Source organism: Mesocricetus auratus, unplaced genomic scaffold (genome assembly GCF_017639785.1).
Source record: "Mesocricetus auratus isolate SY011 unplaced genomic scaffold, BCM_Maur_2.0 Super-Scaffold_100009, whole genome shotgun sequence".
In the NCBI taxonomy this organism is placed as follows: domain Eukaryota; kingdom Metazoa; phylum Chordata; class Mammalia; order Rodentia; family Cricetidae; genus Mesocricetus; species Mesocricetus auratus.
In genome coordinates, this window is record NW_024429193.1 from 74,000,102 (window position 1) to 74,025,749 (window position 25,648).

General features: G+C 38.1%; 1 protein-coding gene across 1 annotated transcript in view; it reads right to left on the reverse strand.

The window, feature by feature from the left end:
• Pdgfc (platelet derived growth factor C) overlaps positions 1 to 25,648 on the reverse strand; it is a 147,782-nt gene that overhangs the window by 22,760 nt on the left and 99,374 nt on the right. Inside the window, exon 3 of the mRNA XM_005076153.4 lies at positions 8,397 to 8,577. Within this exon, the coding sequence (XP_005076210.1) occupies positions 8,397 to 8,577 (181 nt within the window). The remainder of the gene's footprint in view (positions 1 to 8,396; positions 8,578 to 25,648) is intronic.

Genomic DNA, 25,648 nt, shown 5'->3' on the forward strand with positions numbered 1-25,648 from the left:
GTGTCCATGTGTGAGTGTGTGTGTGTGTGTGTGTGTGCCTGCGTGTGGGAAGGCAGAGTCAGGGTTTCATATTGTAGCTCAGGCTATCTGAGTACTCACTGTGGAGTCATGGCTGGATTCAAATTTAGCATCCTATGTGCTTGGAGGACAAGTCTGTGCCACTATCATGCTACCTTTAAAAAAACTGAGGGTCTTTTTTTAAACTAATATTATTATTACATGTGTGGGTATTTTGTCTGCATACATGTCTCTGTAACACTAATGTGCCTGGTGCTGAGGGGGCAGAAGACAGCATCAGATGCCCTGGAACTCAAGAGACAGATGGTTGTGAGCTGCTGTGTGGATGCTGGGAACAAAACTCAGGGAGAACAGCAATACTCTTAAGAGTTGAGCCACTTATTAGGTTCCAAAATGTGAGAATCTTACATTAAAAGTTGCTCCCCATGGGAAGGCTTATCTTTTCTGAGGAGTGGATGGGTTTGGGGAAGCTGTGGTTGGTATGTAAAATGATTAATTTTTTTTAAAGTTGAGATTCTTAAATTAATGCCTAATAAGCAGAAGAAACAGAGACAACTGACTGTAGCCCTTGAAGTGTAATTAGTAAGTCCATTATGTAAGGAGACACACATGATCATGTGACTTTGGGAAAACAGCTTAAACATATGGTAATTTCACAGATCTTATCAAGGTGTTTCAATTGCTCACTCTAGTGATGTGACATTTAATGGCAAATATTAAGCTTCTTTTAGTGCCCTAAAGGTGACTCTAAGGGACGCATAGCACTTCAGTTAAAAGTTAATCTGTTCTCTGCAAAAGTGTAAGTCAGAAAGGGTCCCAGGAAGTCAAAAGAAAATAAATCTCTGGTAGACTTGGGAATTCTTTGTGCTACATTTATCGGTAATGGATTAGGAACAACCCAGGGCTTTGTCACTCATGGTACTCCACAGAGAAAGGAAAGTGCCCAGGTCAGAATGTTGCTGTGACTTCTAAGGACTCCATCCAAAGCATGTGTCATCCATATTAATGCCTCCTCCTTCAGGTGTTGGGACTCAAGCCTGGGCACGCATTGTGCCTTGTGCTTCAAGGTGTCACACAGTTCTTTCCCTACAACAACTAATTATGTTTAATGCTATTTCATTAACTTGCACCAGCAGGAAAGCGACTTTTCTTTTTACCCCCATCCTCCATAGCAATGTAAAATGATATAGAGACATAATTTCAGAGGCATTATTAAACACTGCATACATTTAATTGGAGATGTATTACCATTTCCTGCCTCAGATTTTGTTTTAGAATCTCAGATAATTGCCACTTTAATGGGTTTCTATTATTCTTTCATTTAAAAAAGAAAAAGAAGCCCAGACCCTGTGGTACCCTTTAATCTCAGCACTTGGGAGGCAGAGGCAGGAGGACCCCTGAGAGTTTGAGGCCACCTTGTTGTATAGATCAAGTACTAGGACAGCCCAGACTGTTACACAGAGAAACCCAGTCTTGAAAAACAAAAAAGCAAAACAATGGAAAGGAGCTTTTAGCTTTCTTAAGGAAAATGTCTTTGAAATACTTGAAATTATAGAAGAACACTTCTCACATCTAGAGAAAGAGACACAATTTCAATGAAATTATAGAAAAAAATCCCAAATCTAGGGAAAGAGATGCCCGGTCAGGCACTGGAGGCATATGATATACATAAAGGCAACTCCATCAGGATAATACCTGACTTTTCAATGGAAATTTTAAAACCCAGTTGGATCCATGTGACTGATTCAAGCTCTGAAAAATACGAAGCATTCTATCACTCCTGACAAAACTTATTGTTATAAATGAAAGACAAAGAAAACTTTCCTTAACAACAGGTTAAAGAAATTTATAAGTATCAAACTATCTCTTCCAAGAGTACCAGAAGGAATATTTTTGATATGATGAAAGAACAAGGTAAGATGCTATGGGAGAAATAAAGGATAGGGATTACATGAAGTAGTTGAAAGAAAACAAATACCACATAACCAACAAAATGATAGCAATTAAGCCATTAATATTTCAATAATAATTTTGCCTATCACTGGTCTCAATCTCGCAATCAAAAGACAAAAGCTTACAGTTTGAATTGGAAAACAAGATGCATCTTTTTACTATCTCCAAGAAAATAAGAAAACAATCTCACTTTCAAGCTTAGATTCTAACTTAGATTAAAAGGAATGTAAACATTAGAGCTAAATGACATTGTAGACTAACTGGACCTAATAGACATCTACAAAATAGTCCAGTCTAACTTGAAAGTATACAAATTTTACTTTTTTAAAAATATAAAACAGAACATGTATTAGGACATACTGGAATAAAAGTTGAGATAAATATCAGAAAAAACAACCTGTAGATTGCACAAAGTCTCTTAGCATGAACAACTCACTGTTGAATGATGAAGAGTCACTGGAGAAATAAACAAAAAAATTCTTGAAATGAACTGAAATAAAGGACAACTGGGATATAATGAAAGTAGTCAGGGGGTAGAATTTGCAGCTCCATCAAAATATCAGAAACAGCACAGACAAATGATAGAAGGATTTACCTCAAGTATTTAGGAAAACCAGAAGAAATAAAAAACAGTATTAGTGCATGTGAAGAAATTATCAAAGTAAGGGCGAAATCAATGAAAAACCACAAAAGATCAATGAAACAAGAGTTTGTCCCTTGTAAAAGATAATCAAAATTTACAAGCCCTTAACCAGATTACCCAAAATAGAGATAAAGGAAACAATAAATGAGAGAGAGAGATAAGCAGTTTTCTTCTGGGATAAAACCCTTGATAGATTATCTGTTCCCAAGAGGTCAATCCTAATTACTTGTACACACCAGAAACACTAAATTAGCTCAGAAGGTTTTGTGTGTGTGCGTGTGTGCACAAATGTGAGTGTGCAATGATTAAAGAAGAGGTTATACATTTGACAGGGAGTGGTGTGGATTTAGAGGGGAGTAAAGGAAGGGAAGGGTAGAAATGATGTAAATACAGTAACTGTATAAATTCTCAAAAGTGTGAAGAAATGGAAAATATTTTATTTTATTGAAGAGTCTCTTCACACAGTGTAATGAGAGAGTATCTAGTCTAGCACCACGTGTATGCTGGAATCACAACACCTGTGAAGAACCAGATAAGGCTAGTGTTGAGCAAGAAGGAAAGCAGAGGGCAATCCATCATAATACTATGATTAACAGATACTGACAGTTGACAAATTGATACGCAGCTTAGGAAAGCTGGAGCACAAGGCAAGTGCTATGATCTGAAACACATCCATATAAATTCTATGGGAAATTCTTACTCCTCTTTCTGCAGCTCTGAGCAGCAAAGAGGGAATACACCTCATATTGGCTATCAAATATGCATACACGCTCCAAGCCACGTCACAAAATAGGCCTGGTTGTTTGACGATAAAAAACGTTTCTCCAACGTTGTAATAAAACCGCTGCTCAATTTCTATTTTACAGCCATTGCCCCGTGCTTCCTGCCAAGGTAATGGCAGCAGATCAGACATGTAGAGCTCCTTGAATCAGTATCTCTAAGCAAGCCTGACAGAAAGACAACTGGTACCACCCAAAACAAAGAAGAATCTCTGAAAAGTGAAAATTGGCATATACAATAAGCTCTTCAGAGCTGCTTATATCATATTTGATATCAAACTCATGCTGAATCATCCTTCCAGATTTTATTTGTATGTAGTTTTTCTTTAAGAATTATGACATTCATTTCGTCTGAACAATTTCTCTTAAAAGTGTTCCAAATCACTCACATGACAAATTATATACTGAGATAGATATTTTTTTTTCTTTAAGGCAAGATAGAAGCAAAGTCTTAGAGACTTGGGGAAATATTACCATACGTATTTAAAATTTCTCATAGTAATTTATTCAACAGTTTATTAAAATAATTCACGTGAGAGTGAAAGAGTTAGTAAAATGGGTTAAGTATTTACCTTTCAGTAATAAGGACCAGATTTCTAATTCCCAGAAACATCATCAACAACAACAACAAAACAAAATATCCCACAGTGGCTTGCCTTGACTACTACTCTGGGAGAAGTGCAGAGGCAAATCACTGGGGGTCTCGGGCTGGCAAGTTCCAGGTTGATGAGGAACTACGTCAGGGAAAAGGTGGGTGTCATTCCTGAGGAGATACACTCGAGACAGTACTTTGGTCTTTACATGCAGGGCATACAGGACTCATGCATGTACTTGTACGCACACACACACACACACACACACACACACACACACACACATACACACACACACGTGCACGAATGTGCCTCTGCAAGGCATACATAGAAAAAATTCGATTGAGAACACAGTGAGATTTCAATGCAAAGTCCTTAATTTATCATTCCACTTACATTAATCTTTGGAGAACAGTACCTTTTACCAGGTCTGGTTCTGGAACTAGCAAACTTTAAAATTTTTGATTTTTGAAACTCAAGCTTCCAATTGTTCATGACCTTTACTTACAACTCCATTCAAATGTCTATCTGCCTTCCACATTTCCTGCAGGAGTTCTGCCTATTTTCTCTCAACAGTACATGTGAATCTCCTTCTTGGAAGACAGGGAAATAGCTGCAACAAGAGTCAGCGGAAACCAAAGACAGGTGGGATCATGTTTCTTGAAGGAGAACATTGCCCATGGGTACAAGTTTGACTGATAATGGCGTAAACCACTTTTAAGCAAGTTTAGACTCTGCAACAATTATAAAATATCCTTGCAGTGAAATACTGACCTCTCACGACTCCTTTCCTACACACACCAAAGTCTTGTGTATTTTAATAAGAATCTAGTCAATCGACAGGTGTTTCTGAGGACAGTAAATATCTGCTGTTTGCAATGCCCCTCAAGTTCTCAAACCTTCAAAAATCTTTCAGTCAGTCACCATTTGATTTGTTCTTTGTCCGTGTAAATAAGAAATCATTTTGAAAGCAAGTTCTAGTTTAACTGGGCAACGTGCGAGTGTGAGGCAATAATTGCTATGATTTAATATTTTGGAGAATATTGACCATATTCTGTCACCAAGGACTGACTGTCCCACAGCACCTGTGTGCATAGATACCACTCCAAAGAGCAGGCTGCTTTTATTCTATGTAAACAAGTGAAAACTGAACTTGAAGGTTTTCTTGTGAGCCAACTGGGATATTTCTTCATGCAATCAAAACAAAGTATTTGTCCTCATACTAGAGACTTCTTTCTTCAGAACACTGACATGAAATATCTCCTGGAACAGCCAGAAGGAAGAGGCAACAGCCTCCCTCCTTTTCTCTCCCCACTTCCAGAATCCTCTGAACCGCTTTGTTCTCTGCGTAATTAATAACTGTTTTGGCAATCAGTCATGCATTCCTCAAAGGCACCTCAGGCACCAAGTGTCCTTCTAACCCCTCCCTACAATGGCTGAGCATTGATTTCACTCAGGACGTGACATTTACAAAGTCAGTGTGAAAGAACACAAGCGAGTTCTGATGCAGTTAAAGCCCAGAACCGGGACTGCAACCGCCTATACAACATTGCAAGGTTTGCTTTTTTATCATATCAGGAGTTGCCTGAAACGGGAGGCCGGTTGCCTTAATTTTTCTCTTTTTGTATAATTCTGCTAATAAAAATAACAAAAGATCTATTTCCAAGCAGGTCTTATTCAATATACATACTTGGAAAGAGGTACAATATTGCTTAAAATAAGACAAATTTGATAGAATCTTAAGGGTAGATTGTCTGAAGTGGATGTAAGTGGTATGCCCTATTCATTCTCTCCCCAATTGCCTTCCACATGCCTAGAAAGCAATGCTATGGCAGCTACAGTATCTAGTTCTCTAATATACACCAATATCCATCAAATGGAAAATAGTAAATAAATTGCTACAAGTATTGTCTTCTTGGTAACTTCAAAACAGTTAAAAGTGAGAGTCAATAAAATCATTTAAGCAAATTTAATATGAATGCAATCATTATTCAAAATGTCCACCCTATTAGAAGGGGAAAGATAAAGCCCTCACATTTCATAAACATTGAAAACAACATTTTATATACATTATTATACTCCAGAAAAATCATTCTACATATTAGGAAAAGGAAAACCCCTGAAAAGGTTCAGACCTAAATTTGCACATTTTACTTAAAAACTCAGATTTTTAAAAACAGTTTCCTAACAAAAATGAGAAATAAAACTTATAATCAAATATTATACATGAAAAGTTGTTCTGTTTAGTCTTTGTGTGTTCCTTACCATTTTAAATGATGGTGTTGGTGCTATACCACAGAGTAGGGCATATATAATCTAATACAAATTACTCCAACATTAAACAAGAACTTTTCTTTCTGAGAGATCTGAAGGATGTTCAGGCTTTCACTGTGTGTGGCCTTCGAAGGGAACAAGGTCCCAATGTTTTCATTTTGTCTTAAACAATCTCTCATTACTAATCCACCAGGGTATGTATGCCAGCACTCTGCCCCTCCCTTTCCTTCTCTCTTCCCCTCTCATCATAAAGGAGGAAAAAATACCAATGACATTATTAACTTATTGTGAACAATCATAAAACCTAATATATCATGTACTATAAAATTTACACAGATTTATCTTTCACTATTTATCAATGATACATGACCAGGGAATGGTATTGCCATAATATTTTATCTGAAATAGTATTAAACATTAAATATGTAAATTCCTGGTGCCACAGAAAAAACACATGAGCATCTGGAGGACACAAGACATCCTTTTATCTCAAGTTCTCTAAAGTGTCTTCTCTATCCTTCAATAATAACAAAGGTAACAGACATTAGAATATTCCACTTAGGTCTTAGACAAGTCTGGGGAAGTGGGGAATGGCTGGATTTCCAGAAAACCTTGATGAACAGCTGCAGTAAGAATGGTGTTAAGCTAGGCCTATGAAGCAAAGCTCAGGACTTGAAGCTAATGGTCTACCAGTGCCTGTGGTTCATGCTACTTATATCATCACAAAACTAGGAAGCCAGGACAGCAGGTCCTGCTTTGCTTTGCAGCTATGACTTTGCACTCAGTCTAGTCATTGCCTGTGGGGAAGTGGGGATGTCGACAAGAAAGTTCATCCATGACAGAAGGAAAGAAATGTATGAGGGATAATGCAGGAACAATTGCCCCTGAGCAAATACCACAAGATCCTTTAAGCCAGCTCTCCAAGAATTATGCTGTCTTCCTTTAGGCTTTCATTTATCTGATTCACAGCTAAGACTGATGAATCCTTTCCTGGCCAGTGTGAGTATATGTGTGTGTGAGGGGAGGGAGGGGTGGCATTTAGCAATACACTGATAATTCAAAACATTCTGCCAGACCTAAGAGCATAATCACCTGTCACATTTTCACTCATCAAATCCCACTATTCTGCAGACGGTTAGTGAGAGTGGAATAGATGTGCTTATAAGTAAGGAGAAAGAGGTACAAAACCCTGAAATGCCTAGGCAAGGAGTGGTAGATTATATACCAAGGTAAATGTAAACACAAATGAGCCAAAGTTTGTGACATTGGAAGAAGAAAAGCAATTTTCTCATATCGCCATATTATACTTCTTAGGAAATGTAGGACCCGACCGTTACATTCTTTTGCTTCTTTCAGTCACAGCCTACTGTTTTCCCAAAGCTGATCAGAGTGATTATAACATTTTCACTACTCTCATAGTTTTGTTTCCTACAACCCTGTTCAGGTCAATTTAGTGACCAGAGCAGTACATCCTGGTGGAGAGATGCTAGAAGAATGAAGACAGAATACAAAAGCTGCATGCATAGCTCAAGGCCATTTAAACATGCATTGAATAGAATTTTCATGATGGAAATGCTGACACAAACATAACATAGTCCCTCAGCTGCAACTGTGGACAAGTCCCTTGTAAATTTCAAGTAATGAATCAAAGTGAGATGGCAGGATCTTGAATTTTTGAGGCAGGATCTCTCTGGACAGGAGCGTACCACCTAGACTAGATTGGTGGCCAGAGAGTCCCAGGCATATACCTTTCTCTACTCCTTCCCCACAGTTGAATTAGCTGCTGTGTTTAGCTTTTATTAAAGTGAGTTCTGGGGTTTGAAATCAGAGCTTCATTTTTTTCTGTGTAAATACTTGACCAGCTGAGCCGTCTCTCCAGTCCACTGTCTTCTTAGAACCATGAAAATTACATATTTCATGTTACTTTATGAAAGCACTTAGTATTTCTAATCACCTACAGAGAAAATGTTTAAGTTGATTGTGACAATTACAATGAGACCTCTGCAGTAAAGAATAATCCAAGGTAGAGAATGGTTTCTGATGTTTGGTTTTCTAATTCTCATCTTTAAAAAGACGAATTCAAGTTAAAAAATGGCTGACTCACTCAAATAAGGGTGATCTCAAGGTTGTACTTACTGGCATAACAATACTGTAGTGGATGCAGAATCCAGGCTCAGATGGAAAATACTCATCGGATACGAATCTTATCCTGATTTGATTTCCTTTAGAGGTCTGCTTTCCTGGCACAGTCCCAGAACCACACCAGCATCCTAAAATACTTCCATCACTGGGCTCCTCAACTTCTACAAAATCATACCTGTGAGGAGGCAAAGGGGACAGAGACATCATTGCTTATCTAGGCCATGGAAATTTTATGTGTACAGTGAATCTATGGAGCAAATCAGTGAGTTGCTCCCAAGTATGCCTGAATGGAGATCTCATTAGAGGCAAAAATTAAGAAGAGAAGACCCACTTGGAAAAGTATGAGACCTTATTTAAATATGAGACCTTTTTCAAAGCCTGCAGATTTGCTATTAACAAATACAAGATTGATGAGATACTTAAGTATTTTGCACACAGCAAATTTATATGACATTCAATCTATGAATTACACAATTCTAGTTTGTATCTTAATTTCCATCATCATTGTTCAATTTTCCTTGTTAGGGAAGCCATATTTTGCTTAGAATTTTACCAACAGTGACTAATTTAGAAAAGCATAGTGTCAAATGAATCCTAAGAATTTTGTTAATACTTACCAAGTAGAAGCAAACTATTGACTACTTAGTTCATTTTAGGGCAGTTGATAATATGCATCTAAGTACTTACTAGCACACATTATTTTCTTATAAAATAACTTGGCTATTATTCCAGCTTTCTCTTTTGCTCCTGGACATTGCACCTAACACTTGTTAAGGAAATACTGTCTTCCTGAGGAATACATCCTAAGATTTAGCCAGCACAGAGATCATTTTTAAATAATTGCCCATATAAATAAGTGATTACCCTATGTATTAAATTATGAGGTAATACAGAGAAAGTTTCAAAACTATTAATGAGTGATCAGTTTAAAATACAATGTACAATAAATACACTAGATAGAATCAAAACCAACATTTTATATAGTATTAGATTTAAAGAAAAATGTTAACAAATGACAATGTATGGGACAGCTATAGTTATGAATTTTCCCCTTAAGTTATGTAATAACAATCTTTCACTTCATATTCTCCACATAATCTTAGAACTAAGATATTTTTTAATGGAAATAATAATGCATTTAAATACAATTATTTTTTCTAATGATTTACACAGTTATGTTTCTTTTTTTGCTCTCCAAATTTTCTTTCTTTAAAAATTTTTATTTAAATTAGAAATAGTCTTATTTTATATATAAATCCCAGTTCCTTCTTCCTCCCATCCTCCCATGCCCTCTACCAATCTCCCATCCCATCCCCCATCCACTCTCCAGGGAGGTTGAGGCCTTTCATGAGGGATCATGATATCTGGCAAGTCATTTGGGGCAGGGCCTAGGCCCTCCCCTCGTATCTATGCTAAGAGAGGATCCCTCCATGGGGAATGGGCTCGAAAAGTTCATTTGTGCACTAGGAACACATCCTGGTTCCACTGCCAGAGGCCCCATAGACTGCCCAGTTCTTCTAGCTGACACCCATATTCAGGGGGCCTGGTTTGGTCTTATGTTGGTTCCCCAGCTGTCAGACTGTGGTCCATGAGTTCCCAATTGCTCAGGTCAGCTGTTTCTGTGGGTTTTCCTAGCATGGTCTTGACCCGTTTTTCTTACTTTGTTTTCCCTGACTGGATGCCTTCCAAAGAATATGGGATTCATTGGAGAAGCTATTTGACAAATGTTTACAAATATAGGTCACAACATCAGGAAGGAGAGGAAGAGAAACAAATGAGGAAAACCATACATGTAGGTACACTGCCTGGCTTTGTGTGTCAGCTTGATACAAGCTAGAGTCATCAGAGGGAGGAGACTCAGTTTAGGAAATGCCTCCATGAGATCCAGGTGTAAGATATTTTCTCATTTAAGGAACAGTGGGGGAGGGTGGTGTCATCCCTGGGCTGTTGGTCCTGGGTTCTATAAGAAGGTGTGCTGAGCAAGTCATGGGAAACTACCCAGTAATCAGCTCCCCTCCATGGCCTCTGTATCAGCTCCTGCTTCCAGGATCCTGCCCTGTTTGAGTTCCTGTCCTGACTTCCTTCAGTGATGAACAGCAATGCTGAAATGTAAGACTTATTTAGTTAGCCATTTCCTCCCCATCTTGCTTTTTTATCGCAGCAATAGAAGCCCTAACTAAGACATAGATCATAGTGAAAGGAATGGGGAATTTAAAGCAAGCCCTTCCTACATGCTCAGGTGACCATACTGGAGACACAGTAATCCTTATAATACACTCCCAGGTATCAACTTTCAAGGTGAACAATTGCCCATACCACTATTTAAAGGATTTACTAAGCCTGTTTTATGAGCCAATCAAACATCACATTCTCAGGGCAACATGATGCAGCATACACGGAGAAAAGTGGCTGGTAAGGATCACTCCCCTTCTCTGCCATCCTCCTGGGACCCAGGGAGGATTTATGTCCTTTTATGTTTAGCAAACAAGTCTAATGCTGTAGACAAAATTTTTGTTCTCCTGTGGGAATGTAGAAACTGTGAGGATATGGGAGCTATTTTCTTACTCCTAGGAATGTGAGGAGTATACCAGAGAAATAATTCACTGGTAAACATAATTGTCAGACACCCAGCTTCTTTCACCAAAAATAAACCAACCCTGTAGAACAGGCTGTCTCTAGTTCATACTGTCTAAAACCCTGTCAATTAAACCTGCTCCATGAGTTATCAAGCCTGACAGTGGTGAGAAACGATGCCAAGTGTGTGGATTGCAGAAAGCTGGCTCTGCATGTGTCAACTGGATCAGGAACAGGTTGGGATAGGTAATAAAAATAATAAGATGGCAATTACTGTACAGAGCTTATCGGCTTATACCTTTGCTATCCAAACACACACAGTGTCTTCAGACACCTAGTCAAACACCAGATATTCTTATAAACTCTAATTAACGCTGAAAATGCTTTGGAATAATTGTCACACTTATTAGGTGATTACAATGTGTCAGGCACCTTTTTTAGGCACTTCTGAATATTAACTCAAAAGATCCTCTTAGCAAACTTAACTGGAAGGTACTGATTATGTCAGTTTATGGGTGACTAAATAGAGAAGCTAAGTAATTTGGCTAAGCTTACAATTTAACTAATTGTAAAGTTACAGCTTCAGTTTCAGAGGCCAAATCCCAGACTCCAAGGTTATAGAACAGTTATTGCGACTTGTGGGTCTCAAGCGTTTGGGGATCAAAAATCCCTTTCACAGGGTCTCTCTAAGACCATAGGAAAACACTTATTTGCATTACATTTCATAACAATAGCAAAATTACAGGTATGAAGCAGCAATGAAAAAATGTATGTCTGGGGTCACCACAACATGAGGAAGTGTATTAAAGGATTGCAGCATTAGGAAGGTTGAGAATCACTACCACTGGCTTTGTAGAAAAACCTGGTCTTGAAATTAAAGCAAAACAAAAGTAAATTTAAAAAAAGAAAACAGAAGAAGAAGCTTCAGCTAAGGTACTGCTCAATACATTTAAAATATATCTCTATAACTGAATTTATTTTATTTAGATACCTAACAACAGAGAAATTGTAGGTTTCCACACAAAAACTGATCATGAAGTCAAGTTTAAGTGCTAGGAAACAGACTCCAATGAATGGAACTGAACATGTACCTTGATAATTTAGATATTTATTATAAATAACTTGATAAAGATTATAATCAGCAACTCTAAATTCCTTGAAGAGAAATTTAAAACAATGTAGACTGTGGAGGTCAAGCACACAATCACATTTTCCAGGACTAACAAAAAATGGTGAAGATATTCTCACGGGAACAGTAGAACTCATCTTATGAGAAGTGGTTCAAGTTTCCATAGTGTCAGGTTAAGATTTAAATTACTTATCAGTAAATAAAGGTAATGCAACTCTATAAACCACTAATTCATCTTACAAAACTAAGAATAATTAAGGACAAGAGAAAAAGTAGAAAAGCAGTAACTACTAGAAACAAAATCTGTTAAGAGGTATAATAAAATACAAAATTAATATTCAGAATTAAAAAGAAAACCTGGCAGTAATAGAGAATAATAAAAAACAGAAAGAAATGACAATGAAAACAGCTACTAGCCAGGGAGAAGATATAATTACACTTAAGAATGTATTTAAATTTTATAGTTTATACAATTTTTCACTAAATATACTTGGAAAATTTTACAAAATAGATGGCTAAAACATGAATTTTAAAGTTAGTCAAAACATAGTTAAAGCAAATAGCAACTCTTAGAGAAATTTAAAAATTGCTTAAGACTTATCAATAAAAAGTATGAAATGAAATGGGGTTTTTAAAGACATCTATTAAGCTATAAACAAATACTCCAATTTCTCATAAATAATTCCTAAACATTAAAAATGATAATCTTCCCAATTAACATTTAAAAAGCCCCTAACCTAAACTTTGTATTTAATTCTCTGAATTGGCAATAATTAGCATTCAGAAATATGGTTCATTTCATTCACATAGGCAAGTTAAAAAAATTCATTATCTGTCAGCCATCAGTAAATTACATGATTAGAGCTTTATCCATAAATAAATATGAATGTGAAAGTGCTCTACAAAAATATTAAAATGAATAATACCAATATGATCATAGTAATAAGTGAATCACCAATATGGTTTAATTAACTGCTTATTAAAAATAATAGCAGAAAACTTTCAAATTTGGATGAAAAATTTCCTGAAACAGATGACATTCATTTTGTGAAATGAAACTAACTGGATCACCATAGAGAGGCAAATGTGGCTGTCTCATTCCTATTTTGGGAATGAGCTTCAGATAAAATTTAAAAAGAAGAAATAAAAATATTGGGATAGGAACAAAGGAAATGAAGATCTTTGGTTGTTGGGAGATGTGTGTGTGTGTGTGTGTGTGTGTGTGTAAGAGGCCAGAGGTGAACTTCATGTGAGATCCTCAGGAATGCTGTCCACTTCCTTTGAAACTGGGTCACTCATTGTCCTGGAACTCCACTAAGGAGGCTAGAAGTCGATATCACGATGTCTTCCTCAAGGGCTTCTCCAAACTTAGCTTTTGGATCAGTGAATCCTGATGAAGCAAGAGTTTGCTGTTTCTGATGGACAAGGTGTCCAGCAAGCTCACGGATACCCGGTCACTTCCTTCCCCAGTATTACAAGGGTATGTCACACTTGGTGTGTTTGCATCAGTTCTGGGGACTGAGCAGATCATCACCAATGCAAGTGAAGCACTTTACCAGGAGGAAGTTCCTTAGTCCCAGCTAACAGATTTTGCGAGAAAACTTCAGTAGGTTTAGTAGAGAGGCTGAAGAGCACAGGCCCAGGGCAGCAGGATTGACGTATGCTATGGAGATAACTGTTAAACATCACCTATAATGAGGTAGATCTAACAAGAGCTGGTCTGGGTTAGGGAAGATAGGAATCAAATCTGCTTTAAACTTTGAGCTGTTAAAATGGATCAAGAACGAGTAAGGTAAGTCAGTAAATTTGCTGAATATAGAACTGGTATGTGAAGACCAATGTTTTGTGTATGGCCGAAGTATCAGAAACTTCATGGGGAAAAATGTAGATCACTGTAGATGGCCAACCACAAAGAAATACATTTAGTCAATAATTAATGAACACCAACCGTCTGAGAGCAGACGTCAGTTAGTAACTCATGTATTAAGGTTCTGTGAGGATTAAATGAGAGACAATACCTGTTCATGGCTTTACCATAGTATCTAACGATAAATTGTTTAATAAGTGCTATCCTTTGCTTTTGGGGGGAGGGGGCAGGTGTACACGAGTGTAGCATGCATGTGCAGGTGTAAGCACACTAGGGCTTGCCCTATAAACTGCCTGGAGGGCAAGTTACAGGGATCCTGCTGTCTGTGTGTCCCCCATCACTGGGGATACGGTGGGTACTGCCATACCCAGTTTCTTATGAGAAATCTGGGACATCTGAGTTTGAGTCTTTACACTTGTACTGAAATCATTTCACACATGAGCATGCCCCCATATCCAGTAAACACTAGTTCTGAAACACAGCAATTGTTTTAATATGACATATAACCTCTAATGCAAGACTTCAGCCCTATGGAAGAAAAGGCCCTAAAATTCCGTACATAATTATAAGCAGAAGGCATCTTGCCTTTAATTAAAATATTAAATTTATTTTTAAAGTACCTGGTACATTTATACAGCACTGTTAGGTAGACAGCCTCATACAGCTAATTTAGGATGTAATATGGAGGATTGTGCAGAATTGTCAAAACCACTTTGGGATATATACAGGAACATAAACCAGAATATCAAGCAGTATCTGCACTCTCATCCTCACTTCAGTGTTATTCACAATAGCAAAGGCATGGAAGAAATTCAGTTGTCGCATACAGATGAGTAAATAAGATGCGGGATATGTGAGAGATACTTAAAGCCCTGTCATTCCCTAAAATATGTGAAGACATTATGATAAATGAAATAAGACAGGCACATAGAAACATACTGTTTCAACTCTCATTCACCTGGAATCTAACAAACATGTCTACCTCATAGAAACAGAGTAAAAAGATGATAGCCAGAGTCTGGGAAAAGGGAGGGGCTGTGAAAATAGCAGTTGTTGACCACAAGGTGATGTTTCAGTTAAGGTAAAGGAATAGGTTAGTAATCACGGTAGAGCATGGTAAGTATAAGTCGCAGTCATTGCCTTGTAACAGAGGCCAGGACCATCTCCACTTGTCATTTGCTCTGTGAAGCAGTTGTCTTGAATATAGCCAGCCAAGAATAAGCTCAGGGTGTAGATATATTCTCTTTAAAGTTACTCCTCTTGTATTAAGGGACAGAGCCATTGGTCATGGACAAAATCTCTGAGCACTTTCCTCTGCTTCTTTGAGTAATGCTGTGATGTCACGCTCAGTATGGGGATGACCATACTGAAGTGTAAAAGGCACTCATTGAGAGGCTCAGAATCTCATGTCTAAGGTGGAACAGCTTCTGGAATACATAGTTACCCATCCTCCTACTCCTAGATGCTTCTATTTTCCATGGAAGTTCACTTCGTATCACTGGACTCTTATGGACAGGAAGTCAAGGTTTGGACAGCAGTTTTAAGTATGGACACAACATGGTTCCCAAAAAAGTATGCAGAGCATGTCACTGATAAGATTAGTTTCAGAGTACTCCAACCCCAGCCCTCTAAGGAGCATGTTCTTATTATCTGACACAGTCTAACTCATGATGAGTTTTACAGAAGCATTTCGCTAACATGATGGTTTGTGTGTGCAGCTGTTCATTCAACAAAGGTGGTATGAGTCACTAATGAATTAGTCACAACTAAATAACAGTTTGGTTTTGATAGAGTACCTTACATATGTGGTGACATCTCTATTGGGCATTAGGAATATCAAGTTGAGGAGTTACTTTTCAGCCTGTGACTCCAGTTCCAGGGTTTCTAACACTGTTTTCTAGCCTCTGTGGGCAATAGCACGCTCAGGTTGCACATGTGTATGTTTGGGGGTTTTTTGTTTGTTTGTTTTATGTTTGTGTATTTTCTGGGATTGCCATTTGGCTTTGTTTACTAGAGCAAGGGACTAATGAGATATGTAGGATTCTGATTTTCACTGATACTATTGATTGAATAATGGGGAAGTTATTCATTAAATGTTTCCATTTCCGAAGAAAGGAAACAAAGCAAAATCTTTATCTCGGAGGGGCCAAGCTGGTTGTCAGGTGATGCGATCAGGGCTGTAAGTCCTGCTAAGGCGATTACTTCTTATTCCATGGTGTTAAAAGGGAAATGAGAAAGACCAGGCTTAGTGCCCACTTGGATAATTCACCTTCTAGGCAAGATCCCGAGGCAGGGATTATCTGGCTATAGTTTTATTTTCTTTTCTCCTTGTTCCATTTCAAGTACTATTTCCTTTTTGCTCTCTATTCCCTCCCTGCTTTAGTTATCCCTTCCAGGTGACTTTTACACCAAAGACTCCATCACAGACTTCCACAGGTCCCTACATTGCCACAAAAAAAAACCCTAGCAGTTTTTTGTCATTTCCCATAGGTCACTGCAATTTCCTTTTTTTTTTCCTCCAGCTGATTTCTCTCAGATCTTTCTCCTCTGTAGATGAGAAAAGATAGTTTTCTTTTAAATAAATTTGTGATTATCTCATGACTTCTACTCACATATTTGTACATTTTTATCTTCCTACTTATTCCAGGAGCTTAAATTTCCCTCTGGAAATACCAACAACCAAAGATGAATTTCATTTATGAGTCTGATTATTCTTACATATATGATGTTAGGAAGTCGTAAGTATGACTCACAAAGCCATTTACAGTAGGACAGCCTTCCATTAGTAATGCTTCAATGATTTTTATAGAAGCAAACAGAGATTAAACTCTGTTATTTCAGATATAAATATGAAAAGTTGTGCTAAGTATCATACACATAGGTAAGGCAGGCAGATAATAAAATGGCCATTCCTAGCAATTTGTGTACTCTAATTTCAATTGTTAAATTGTTTTTATTTTCATTTAAATTAGAGCTTAAAATATGGAAGCTACACTTTGGTCTTTAAAAAAAAAAGATCTAGATCAAAGACAATTCTAAGATACTCCTAGATATTATCTTCAGGTCTCCTGTTCGATCAGTTGTTTATTACTACAGTGTGAGCATAAAAGATTCCATTAGGCTGATCTTAGAACTGAGGGTCTTCATGTTATCGTAGAGTAAGGCACACACACACATCTGCTCTCTCTTGTCCTGCCGACTTCAGTCAGAAAACCTATGAAGCTTTGCAAACAGCTCTGCAGCCTGCTTGAGGGCCTTTGGGTATCTGAGTCATTGTGGGCTACTTAAGCCTTTAGTCACTGTGAACCTCAAGCTGGGCGAGACAGCACATTTACCAGATGGTAAATATGATCACATCTTTTGGTACAGTGATTCCAGCAATAATGGCCCTGTCATAGGTCAAACACTTACTTTATGCCACTAGATTATTACTCATGGTTCCAAGTTGCAGAGCAGTACATTTCAGCGAATATACTGAGAAGAGGCCTAGCAATAACTTTCAAGGGTTACATATCAGTATTTTGAAAGTTATGTTTCGAGTCCCCTGATGCAGTGTTACCTTCCCACTTCAAGACTTTACACACTTCTACTTGCGCAAACTTCAGCCACATAGAAGCTCTTCTGGGAGTCCCAGAGGCAGTGACATCTTTGTAACACGGTCCATACCACACCCACTGCAAGTTTAAATTTTGTTTTTCCATGAGCAGTTCTTTGCTATTCAATGCTTTCTGGAGACCAAAGGGCCACTGAATAATTTTTGTAGCCCTCATATGTAGCGTGATACTTGTTTGATGCATAGCAGGGTACATGACGGCTGGCTGACTGGGAGGATGGGTGAATATACACACAGATAATGTAACAGATTCATAGACAAATATAAAGAGGCAATGTAGGCAAAAATACAATTCTACATATGGTGTTGACATAGAAATAGCTTATTTTTTTCTTTTAAACGTTTCATAATTTTACTTGCTCATGATGGTCATAGTAAGCACTGTGCTCTGCATACCAGTCTCTCACTATGGTTTGGCGCTAGTTACCAGACTTAACATACTTGAACCTCACAGTCTAGCTCTCTGTATGATTATCATTATGCATCTCCAAGGGAGTGCATTGTCAAATGGTACTGGACACACAGCTAATTGAGAGCAGATTTATGTTTATAAAACCCACCAGCAGTCCTTCCTGTACAGAGCTCAGAACTGGGAAGGAAGCATTAATTTCATATTCACAGTGATTGAAATCTTGTGTTCCTGGTTAATCATTTTCTCTGAACAAATATTTTGCCTTATTTATTTATTTACTTATTTGCAGGAAGCATCTGGAGAGATTGAAGTTAAATATTTTGATTCATCTCATCTACTTTTAAAATAGTAGATATAGGAATTCTGAAGAAGAATATGATCAGTCTCCAACCTTCTTCAAACATCCATGCTCGAAACAGTTATTTCAAATATTTTTATTTAAAATATTTTGTCTGTCTCCTCTCTACGTATTAGAATCCTACAACTCAAGGTCCTCATCAACTTACTACAGATGATTCCAATGGAACTTCAAAAGAACTCTGAAGTAGTCCCCTCTTCTTGCATCCCTTCTCCTTACCCATATCACCAAGGGCTTACTTCCCTTAACAAAAGTGCTGAAATACAAGTGGAGGTGTCAATCATGGAGGTGTCATCTGGATCTCTAGGATCACCCCTTCATCAATATGCCTTTATGTTTTCTATTTTCCAGGAGCCTGTCATTGAGAAACTCAATAACAGTTTGGTGGGTGGTGACAAGATGTCGGGTCATTCTACCTAAAGGCCATATCCTAGGACAGGAATTCATGAAGGCAAAAGCCAGTGTTTGATGTTTCTTTGTAGCCAGCTTGCTGATTATCTGCAAATCTCTTCAGATTTCATTTTCTATTTACACAGTCAGCTACTTGTCAGTATTACAATATATCTAAGACAATCAGTTTGTAAGAGAGAAGGGCTATTTTGTTCCCCAGGCTTGGAGGTTTCTATGCATGAATGATTGCACCCTGTATGTCCAGCCTGCGATGTGGCAAAACAGCATGAAAGGGGAGCAGAGATCAGAAAAAAACTCCCCCATCATGAACCAAGGAGGAAATACACAGGATGCGCTGGAGACACACAACCCCTATAAGGGAAGACCAATATGTGCTAATGACCTCCTCTTAACCCCTCCTTTTAGAGTTCCTACTACCTCCCAGCAGTGTCATTGTGGTTATCAACACTTAAGACACATGTCACTGGAGGACATTCAACATCCAAACCACAGAATACACTTTGATATAAATGATGCCATATATTCCATATGCTCCGGAAGTGTATTCATTCTTTGCAAGACAGCCTTTTATTTCATACTCTGTTGCTTCTGCTTTTGTTTGACAGGCCCAGTAAGTATTTTTTGGAAGACATAGATTATATTAATACCTCTTGCCTTCCACTAAAGCTTTTGTACTCTACCTACATGTGCAATAAGCACACATTAACACTGATGTAGGATAGTGATTTCCACATGATCTGCATGCAGCAAGCTGAAACATAGGTGGCTATGTGCCAGTTTTATAGTGTATTCATATTAACAGGTTTAACATGTAATGATATCCCAGGAACATGCCCCCATCACTGTCTTAGCCACCCAATAGGAGGCAACAATTCCCATGATGACTGCCCATTAGTAGATAATCCACAGTCTCTGACACATTTACTTTTCATATACTTTAGGGCAAAAGACAAAAGATAGAAAGGATTTTGTTTGGTTTGGCAAATACTGAAATAGTGAATAATGGATAGAGTGTTATTACAGATTTATCATTATTGCTATTGTATAAAATGTATGAGTGGTTAGCCTATACAGATATATGTGCACTACACGCACATGCCAGAGGAAGGTGTTGGATCCCCTGAATCTGGAGTTACACACCTTTTTTACCTGTCATGTGGTTGCTGGGAACAAAACCTAGGTCATCCTGTGCTTGGGCCGTGAGTGTTCTTGACTGATGAGCGTCAATAATTCTATTGGTACGTGCTACTACACTTAAAGCTGCAAGACAGTTTCTACTAGCTCTGCAAACTAGGCATCTTTCCCCTTCACATTTCAGTCTGTACCCTCACTGGTTGAGCATACAACAATAGGACTACATGAAGTCTATGCCATGTGGATTCTAAAAGTTCTTCCCCTAGATGTAGAGAAAAGACTGAGGTAGGGAAAAGGAGAAGGGTGAATAAAAAGGATAATTAGATAGGAAGAACACATTTTCATGTTTTTATTACATAGTAGCCAATCATACCATAGTGTATATTTCTACACAGGTAGAAGAGAAATTTATGAGTCATCTGACCACAAAAGAAGGATAAATGTTAAAAGTGGCAGATATCCTGAATGTCTTGATTTCATCATGGCATAGTGCACACATGTCTCAAAGTAGTCCACTGCTCTCATGTATACATTAAATTATTGAATTTAAAATAATAGCAATCTACCACCATAAAGGATGGCTGAAAGTTCACAGTTGCTGTAGATAAACACCATCATTGATGCATCATTCACCTGCTAAATAGTGGGATAAGTCTGTCTGGTTGCTTTGGGTGCTCTAACCCAGTTTCCAGAAACTTGAAAGCATTAGAAAGACATATATTGTGCAAGTAGTTTCAACCTACACGTGTTACGTGCTATCTTCTCCCATTCTCCTTCCCTCCTCCCTTCCTTCCCTTTGGCATTCTGTCCTATCTGTCTTAATATATTACATGGAAACTTAGCATACACTTTACGAACGCTCTTTTTCATCAAGTGAGAAATTCTTTATAGTTTGAATCTTTTGTTTCAACTGTTTAAAAACAATTTATTTTACTTTCGAATGAGATGTGAAACATAACATGCATTGAAGCACTCTGAACTGTAAAACATAGTAGGCAAAATCTCCCACTAGAAAAATTTTCCCTGTCAACTAGTTATTTTTAGAATGTAATACAATCAACAACTGTTTAAAAAATATTTGAGTCACATTCGTGTTAAAATCTCTGGTATATACATTAAAAGATGAATTAAATTTGAATGTTTTAAGTAAATAGTGCAGTTTGCCTATAATCAACATACATAATCTTACATTTAAAAACTTTCCCCAACATGTGTTTTTACTTAAATTAGAAACATGAACGCTTCACATATCAATCCTAGCTTCCACTCCCAACCCTCCTCCCTTGTCCCTCCACCAGCTCCCAGCCCCCCACCCAATCCCCATATCATTCCCCAGGGAGGGTAAGGCCTTCCTTGGGGGAAATCTCCAGAGTCTGTACAGTTTGGATATTAAGACAGATAAAAAAGTATATGAATTTTACTAAGCTTAGCGGAGAATGACCACAATCAGGGACCTGTTTTCAAATTACTACAGACACTTTTTAGAAGTTCTTAATCTAGATAAATAGCAGGGAAACTGAAATGAGAGAAATTTTTCTCCTCAAAAATCTCTATAATAACATAGAGTGAAAGCCTCATTTCCACTGAGATTATCCCCAATGCCTCAGCAAAAACAAGGCCTACCACAATCCCATGAAATAATTTCAGAAGCAATAAATTATGGTTCATTCCATTTACACAAATATTCTGATATCATGAACTAGCTTGCTTGTTCAAACCGCCAAGCTGAGACGGAGAGCTGCAGAGAGACAGCATGCAGAGAGACCGCTTTCTTATTTTTGTTTGTTTGTTTTTTCTGCCAATATGGGGATTTCTGGTGAGAACTGGGCAGGGGGCTAAATCAGCTGCTGCCTCGGACATCGACTGTGTATCTCCTCAGACTGGGAGGAAAGCTTCCTTGAAGAAATGGAAGATTTCTGGGTTTCATGGGTTCAAGTCCTATGGTGAAAAACAGGTAAGATGCACAATGACTATTGTCTGAGCAGAGATGTGTAGTGAGCAAAGAACTACATGTCACAGAAGATTCACTGCGAGGAAAGTCTTCTCTCTGAACTGACTCCAACGTGGAGATTACTGTTAATTTAAACACTTTCTATTTAAAATCTAATGTTGGATAAGGGATGAATTTTAATGCAAGGAATCATTTATGCATCAAACTGCTAGAGAAACCCAAGCAATATATTTTCAAATCAAGTCCTTTCAAAGCATTTTTATAATTTTTTAAAATATTTTCAAAGTTGATTCATAAAATATTGTTTGCATGGAGACAAAATTCTCTGTATGTTATTACATATGCAAAACCTTCAAAAAGACAAAACAACAGAAATCTACTCAGTGCTAAAAAGAACTGTATCTTTTTGCAAATATAATCAACTACTTTTAGTGTTTTCTAAGAATTTATTGATAGGGCTGGATGTGTTCAAGAGGTACAGTGCTTGCTTAGCACATTGTCTTAGTCTAATGATGTGAAGAGACACCATGACCACAGCAACTTTAATAAAGCAAAGTGTTTAATTGGGGCTGGCTTAACGTTTCAGAGGTGTAGTCCATTAGCATCATGACAGGGAGCACGTGACACACAGAATGCTGGAGAAGTAACTGAGAATTTTTCTTCTGGATTCCCAGGCAGCAGGAAAAGAGAGAGACTCTGGGCCTGGTTTGGGCTTTTGAAAACCTTAAAACCTACACTTACTTCGACAAAGCCACACCTCCTAATACTTCTCAAGTAGTGTCACTTTCTGATGACTAAGCACTCGCATCTGTGAGCCTGTGCAGACCCTTCTTATTTAAACCAACACACATATGTAAGGTTCTAGTTCCTTCTCAGCACCACAAAACAGCAACAAAGCAAATATAATGATTTAGTAGGCAAAGTAATTTAGACAAGATCATCCTGTTAGTAACTAGTGATCTAAATCAATAGGAGACATGACAGGCATCCTAAACAGGTTGCTAATTCATCCTAATTAAAAGTCAAGGAATTCAGTATGGTGAATGGAACTAACCTTTTCATTTTCTAAACCAGTCATTCCTGCATGGGTATTATGAAAACTACATTTAGGATTTAACCTTGATTCTGACAATCACCTTTTCTTGGGTATTCAAATGTTATATTAGATTGTAGTAGCTGTTACCCTGGCAGTAACACAAACCTCTGTGTACTAATGACCTAAGTGTGCTCCCTACAAAAACTAATAATTAGGTCTAGAGATGATATTTGCCCATTCACACGTGCACACATGTGCATGCTCATGCAAAACAGACACACAAACCCTCACACCCCCACACCCCCCCATACACACACACAGGTCCTCACATACTCACACACACATATATATATTACACACACACACACACGCATGCATGCATGCAGGCACATGCACACAAATGCAACTGACACATGCTTACTCTCTATCTCTCCCTCTCCCTCTCTATGTGTGTGTGTTGTGTGGATGTGTGCAGATGTGCGTGTGAGCGTGTGCATGCACACTCAGGATCAAGCATACGTACTCAAGCATTCTACCATGGCACAATAACACTGCCCTAAGAAGGTACATACTTAATGTAACTGAAAATTAAAAGAGGTATTCTGCTTTGGGCAAATTTCAGCATCCATATAGAGAGAAGGGCACACCTGTATTGTCTAAGTATGATTATAGTCCAAAACTGAGTTCTCATTGAGCTCTGTCTAGGAGGAAAAGGACATCTGGCCGTCTGGCCCCCTACTCTGCCCTCCTTTGAGAAAATGTCTGTGAAAAAGTCAAGGCATGACTTATACAAGCATGTACCATGACCAACACGCAATTTCAATAAATCTTAAGAAGCCATAACCACCATATATCTTAACTTCAGCACACTGCAGCACAAAGATTCCCCTTTGAAGTGAATTCATGAAATGTTACATTTAAATGAGGCTTTTGCCATAACCTTTGTGCTCACATGATTTTGATCTCATAATGAATACTGTATTTATTTCCATGTCTATTTAACAACATAAAGCTTTTCTTCATTTTCAACATTTGTTTCTCAAAAGACTCACAGGAGCTGTACTTTTATCAGGGGCATTATTGTAATGTGACACACATCTACATTGTGGAATGTGACACTCGGTGGTATTTCTGTCTCCTCAGATATAAGCGCCTGTGTAGCAGGTGTGGAACAACACTTCTCAGAGTTGTGAAACCCTCTGGAGGCTTCCCAAACAATGCAGGTTATAGTCACTTAAAAAAACTTAAAACTTGACAATATCATGTTTTTATGATATTGTCTCTACTCTGAGCTTCCTTCACCTTCCCCGCAGATACTGCCCATATACTCTTATGACCTTCATTCATATTCTCTCTCTGTGTATCTCTCTCATATTCTCTCTCTCACTGTATGTGCCTGCCTATCTCCTTACTTCCTTCTTTCCCTCATAGACACTGGATAAAAGGCTAAGGCTATTGGACACTGTGATCTGCTCTGCTGTCACCCGTGGCTTCCCAGTCTTATGGACCTCCTATCTTCCTCTGGCTGACATCCACAGCCCTTCTACAGCTTTCCCTTTAAAATACAGTTATCAGTTTGCTGTGTTGGTATTTCTTTTTAGGGAAAGAGGAATGAACACAACAATTCAGTCATCTTGAAATCTTTTCCGGTCTTCTGCAGTTTTGCTACTAATTGTCAATAATGCTAATAGTTACCTCTGACTTAGTGTTATATTAAATTGTAATATCTATAACTGAGGTATGAGCACAAACCTCTGTGGACTAATGACCTAAGTATGCTCCTTACACAAACTAATGAGTAGGTCTAGAGCTGATGTGTACTCATTCACACATGCACACATATGTGCATGTGCACACTCACACACATTCACATACGCACACCACATGCACTCAAATACACACTCCCTCATGCTTACTGTTTCCCTCTCCCTGTCTCTATCTCTATCCCTGTCCATCTTCTTCTCCCCACCCCACTCATTTTCATAGCTCTGAGGACCAAGCTAAGATGTTCAAGAATTCTACCATGGAGGAACAGCTCTAACCTAAGAAGGTATATACTTAATGTAACTGAAAATTAAAGGAGGTATTCTGTTTTGGGCAAATTTCAGTTTCTACATACAGGGAAGGGCACACCTATATTATATGTTATGCTTATACTTAAAAACTGAGTTCCGGGGAGTTCTGTCTGGAGCAGTGTGTGGATGGCCATCATTGCAGCTGCCCCTGAAGTACTGATGAGAAGGTAGTAGCCTCACCCTGCCTTTTGTGAAAGTGGAGGGATGAAGATGAATATTCATTGGGTCACTTCAATCAACTTCTCTCGCAACCAATCAAGTGCAGTGAACAAGGCTTTAGTGCCAATGTTATGATTATCTGTTTATTTAACTCTGATCATTTGCATAGAAATATCAGTCCTTTTGAACAAGCCAACTTTTTTTTATTCTGTCATTTTTCAGAGGACAAAATCGAACAGCTTATAAATAAATCCACCTAATAATCAGAAGCATTCCTTATCCCGCATCTGCCTGCATTATAAAAGGCTGGGGAAACAGCCTACTGAAAAACTAACTTTGTTAACAGGGATTCTTAGACAGGTGGGACTTCAACGGAATCTCAGCAGATGAAGTCCTAAGGACCCTAGTTACATCCCGGGAACGATGGAATGACGCGGTGGAAGGAGAGAACCAGTTCTGAAAAGATGCTCTCTGATTTCCACATGTGCCAGGCAAGTGTACCACTGTCAGCCCCCCGCCCCATGCAC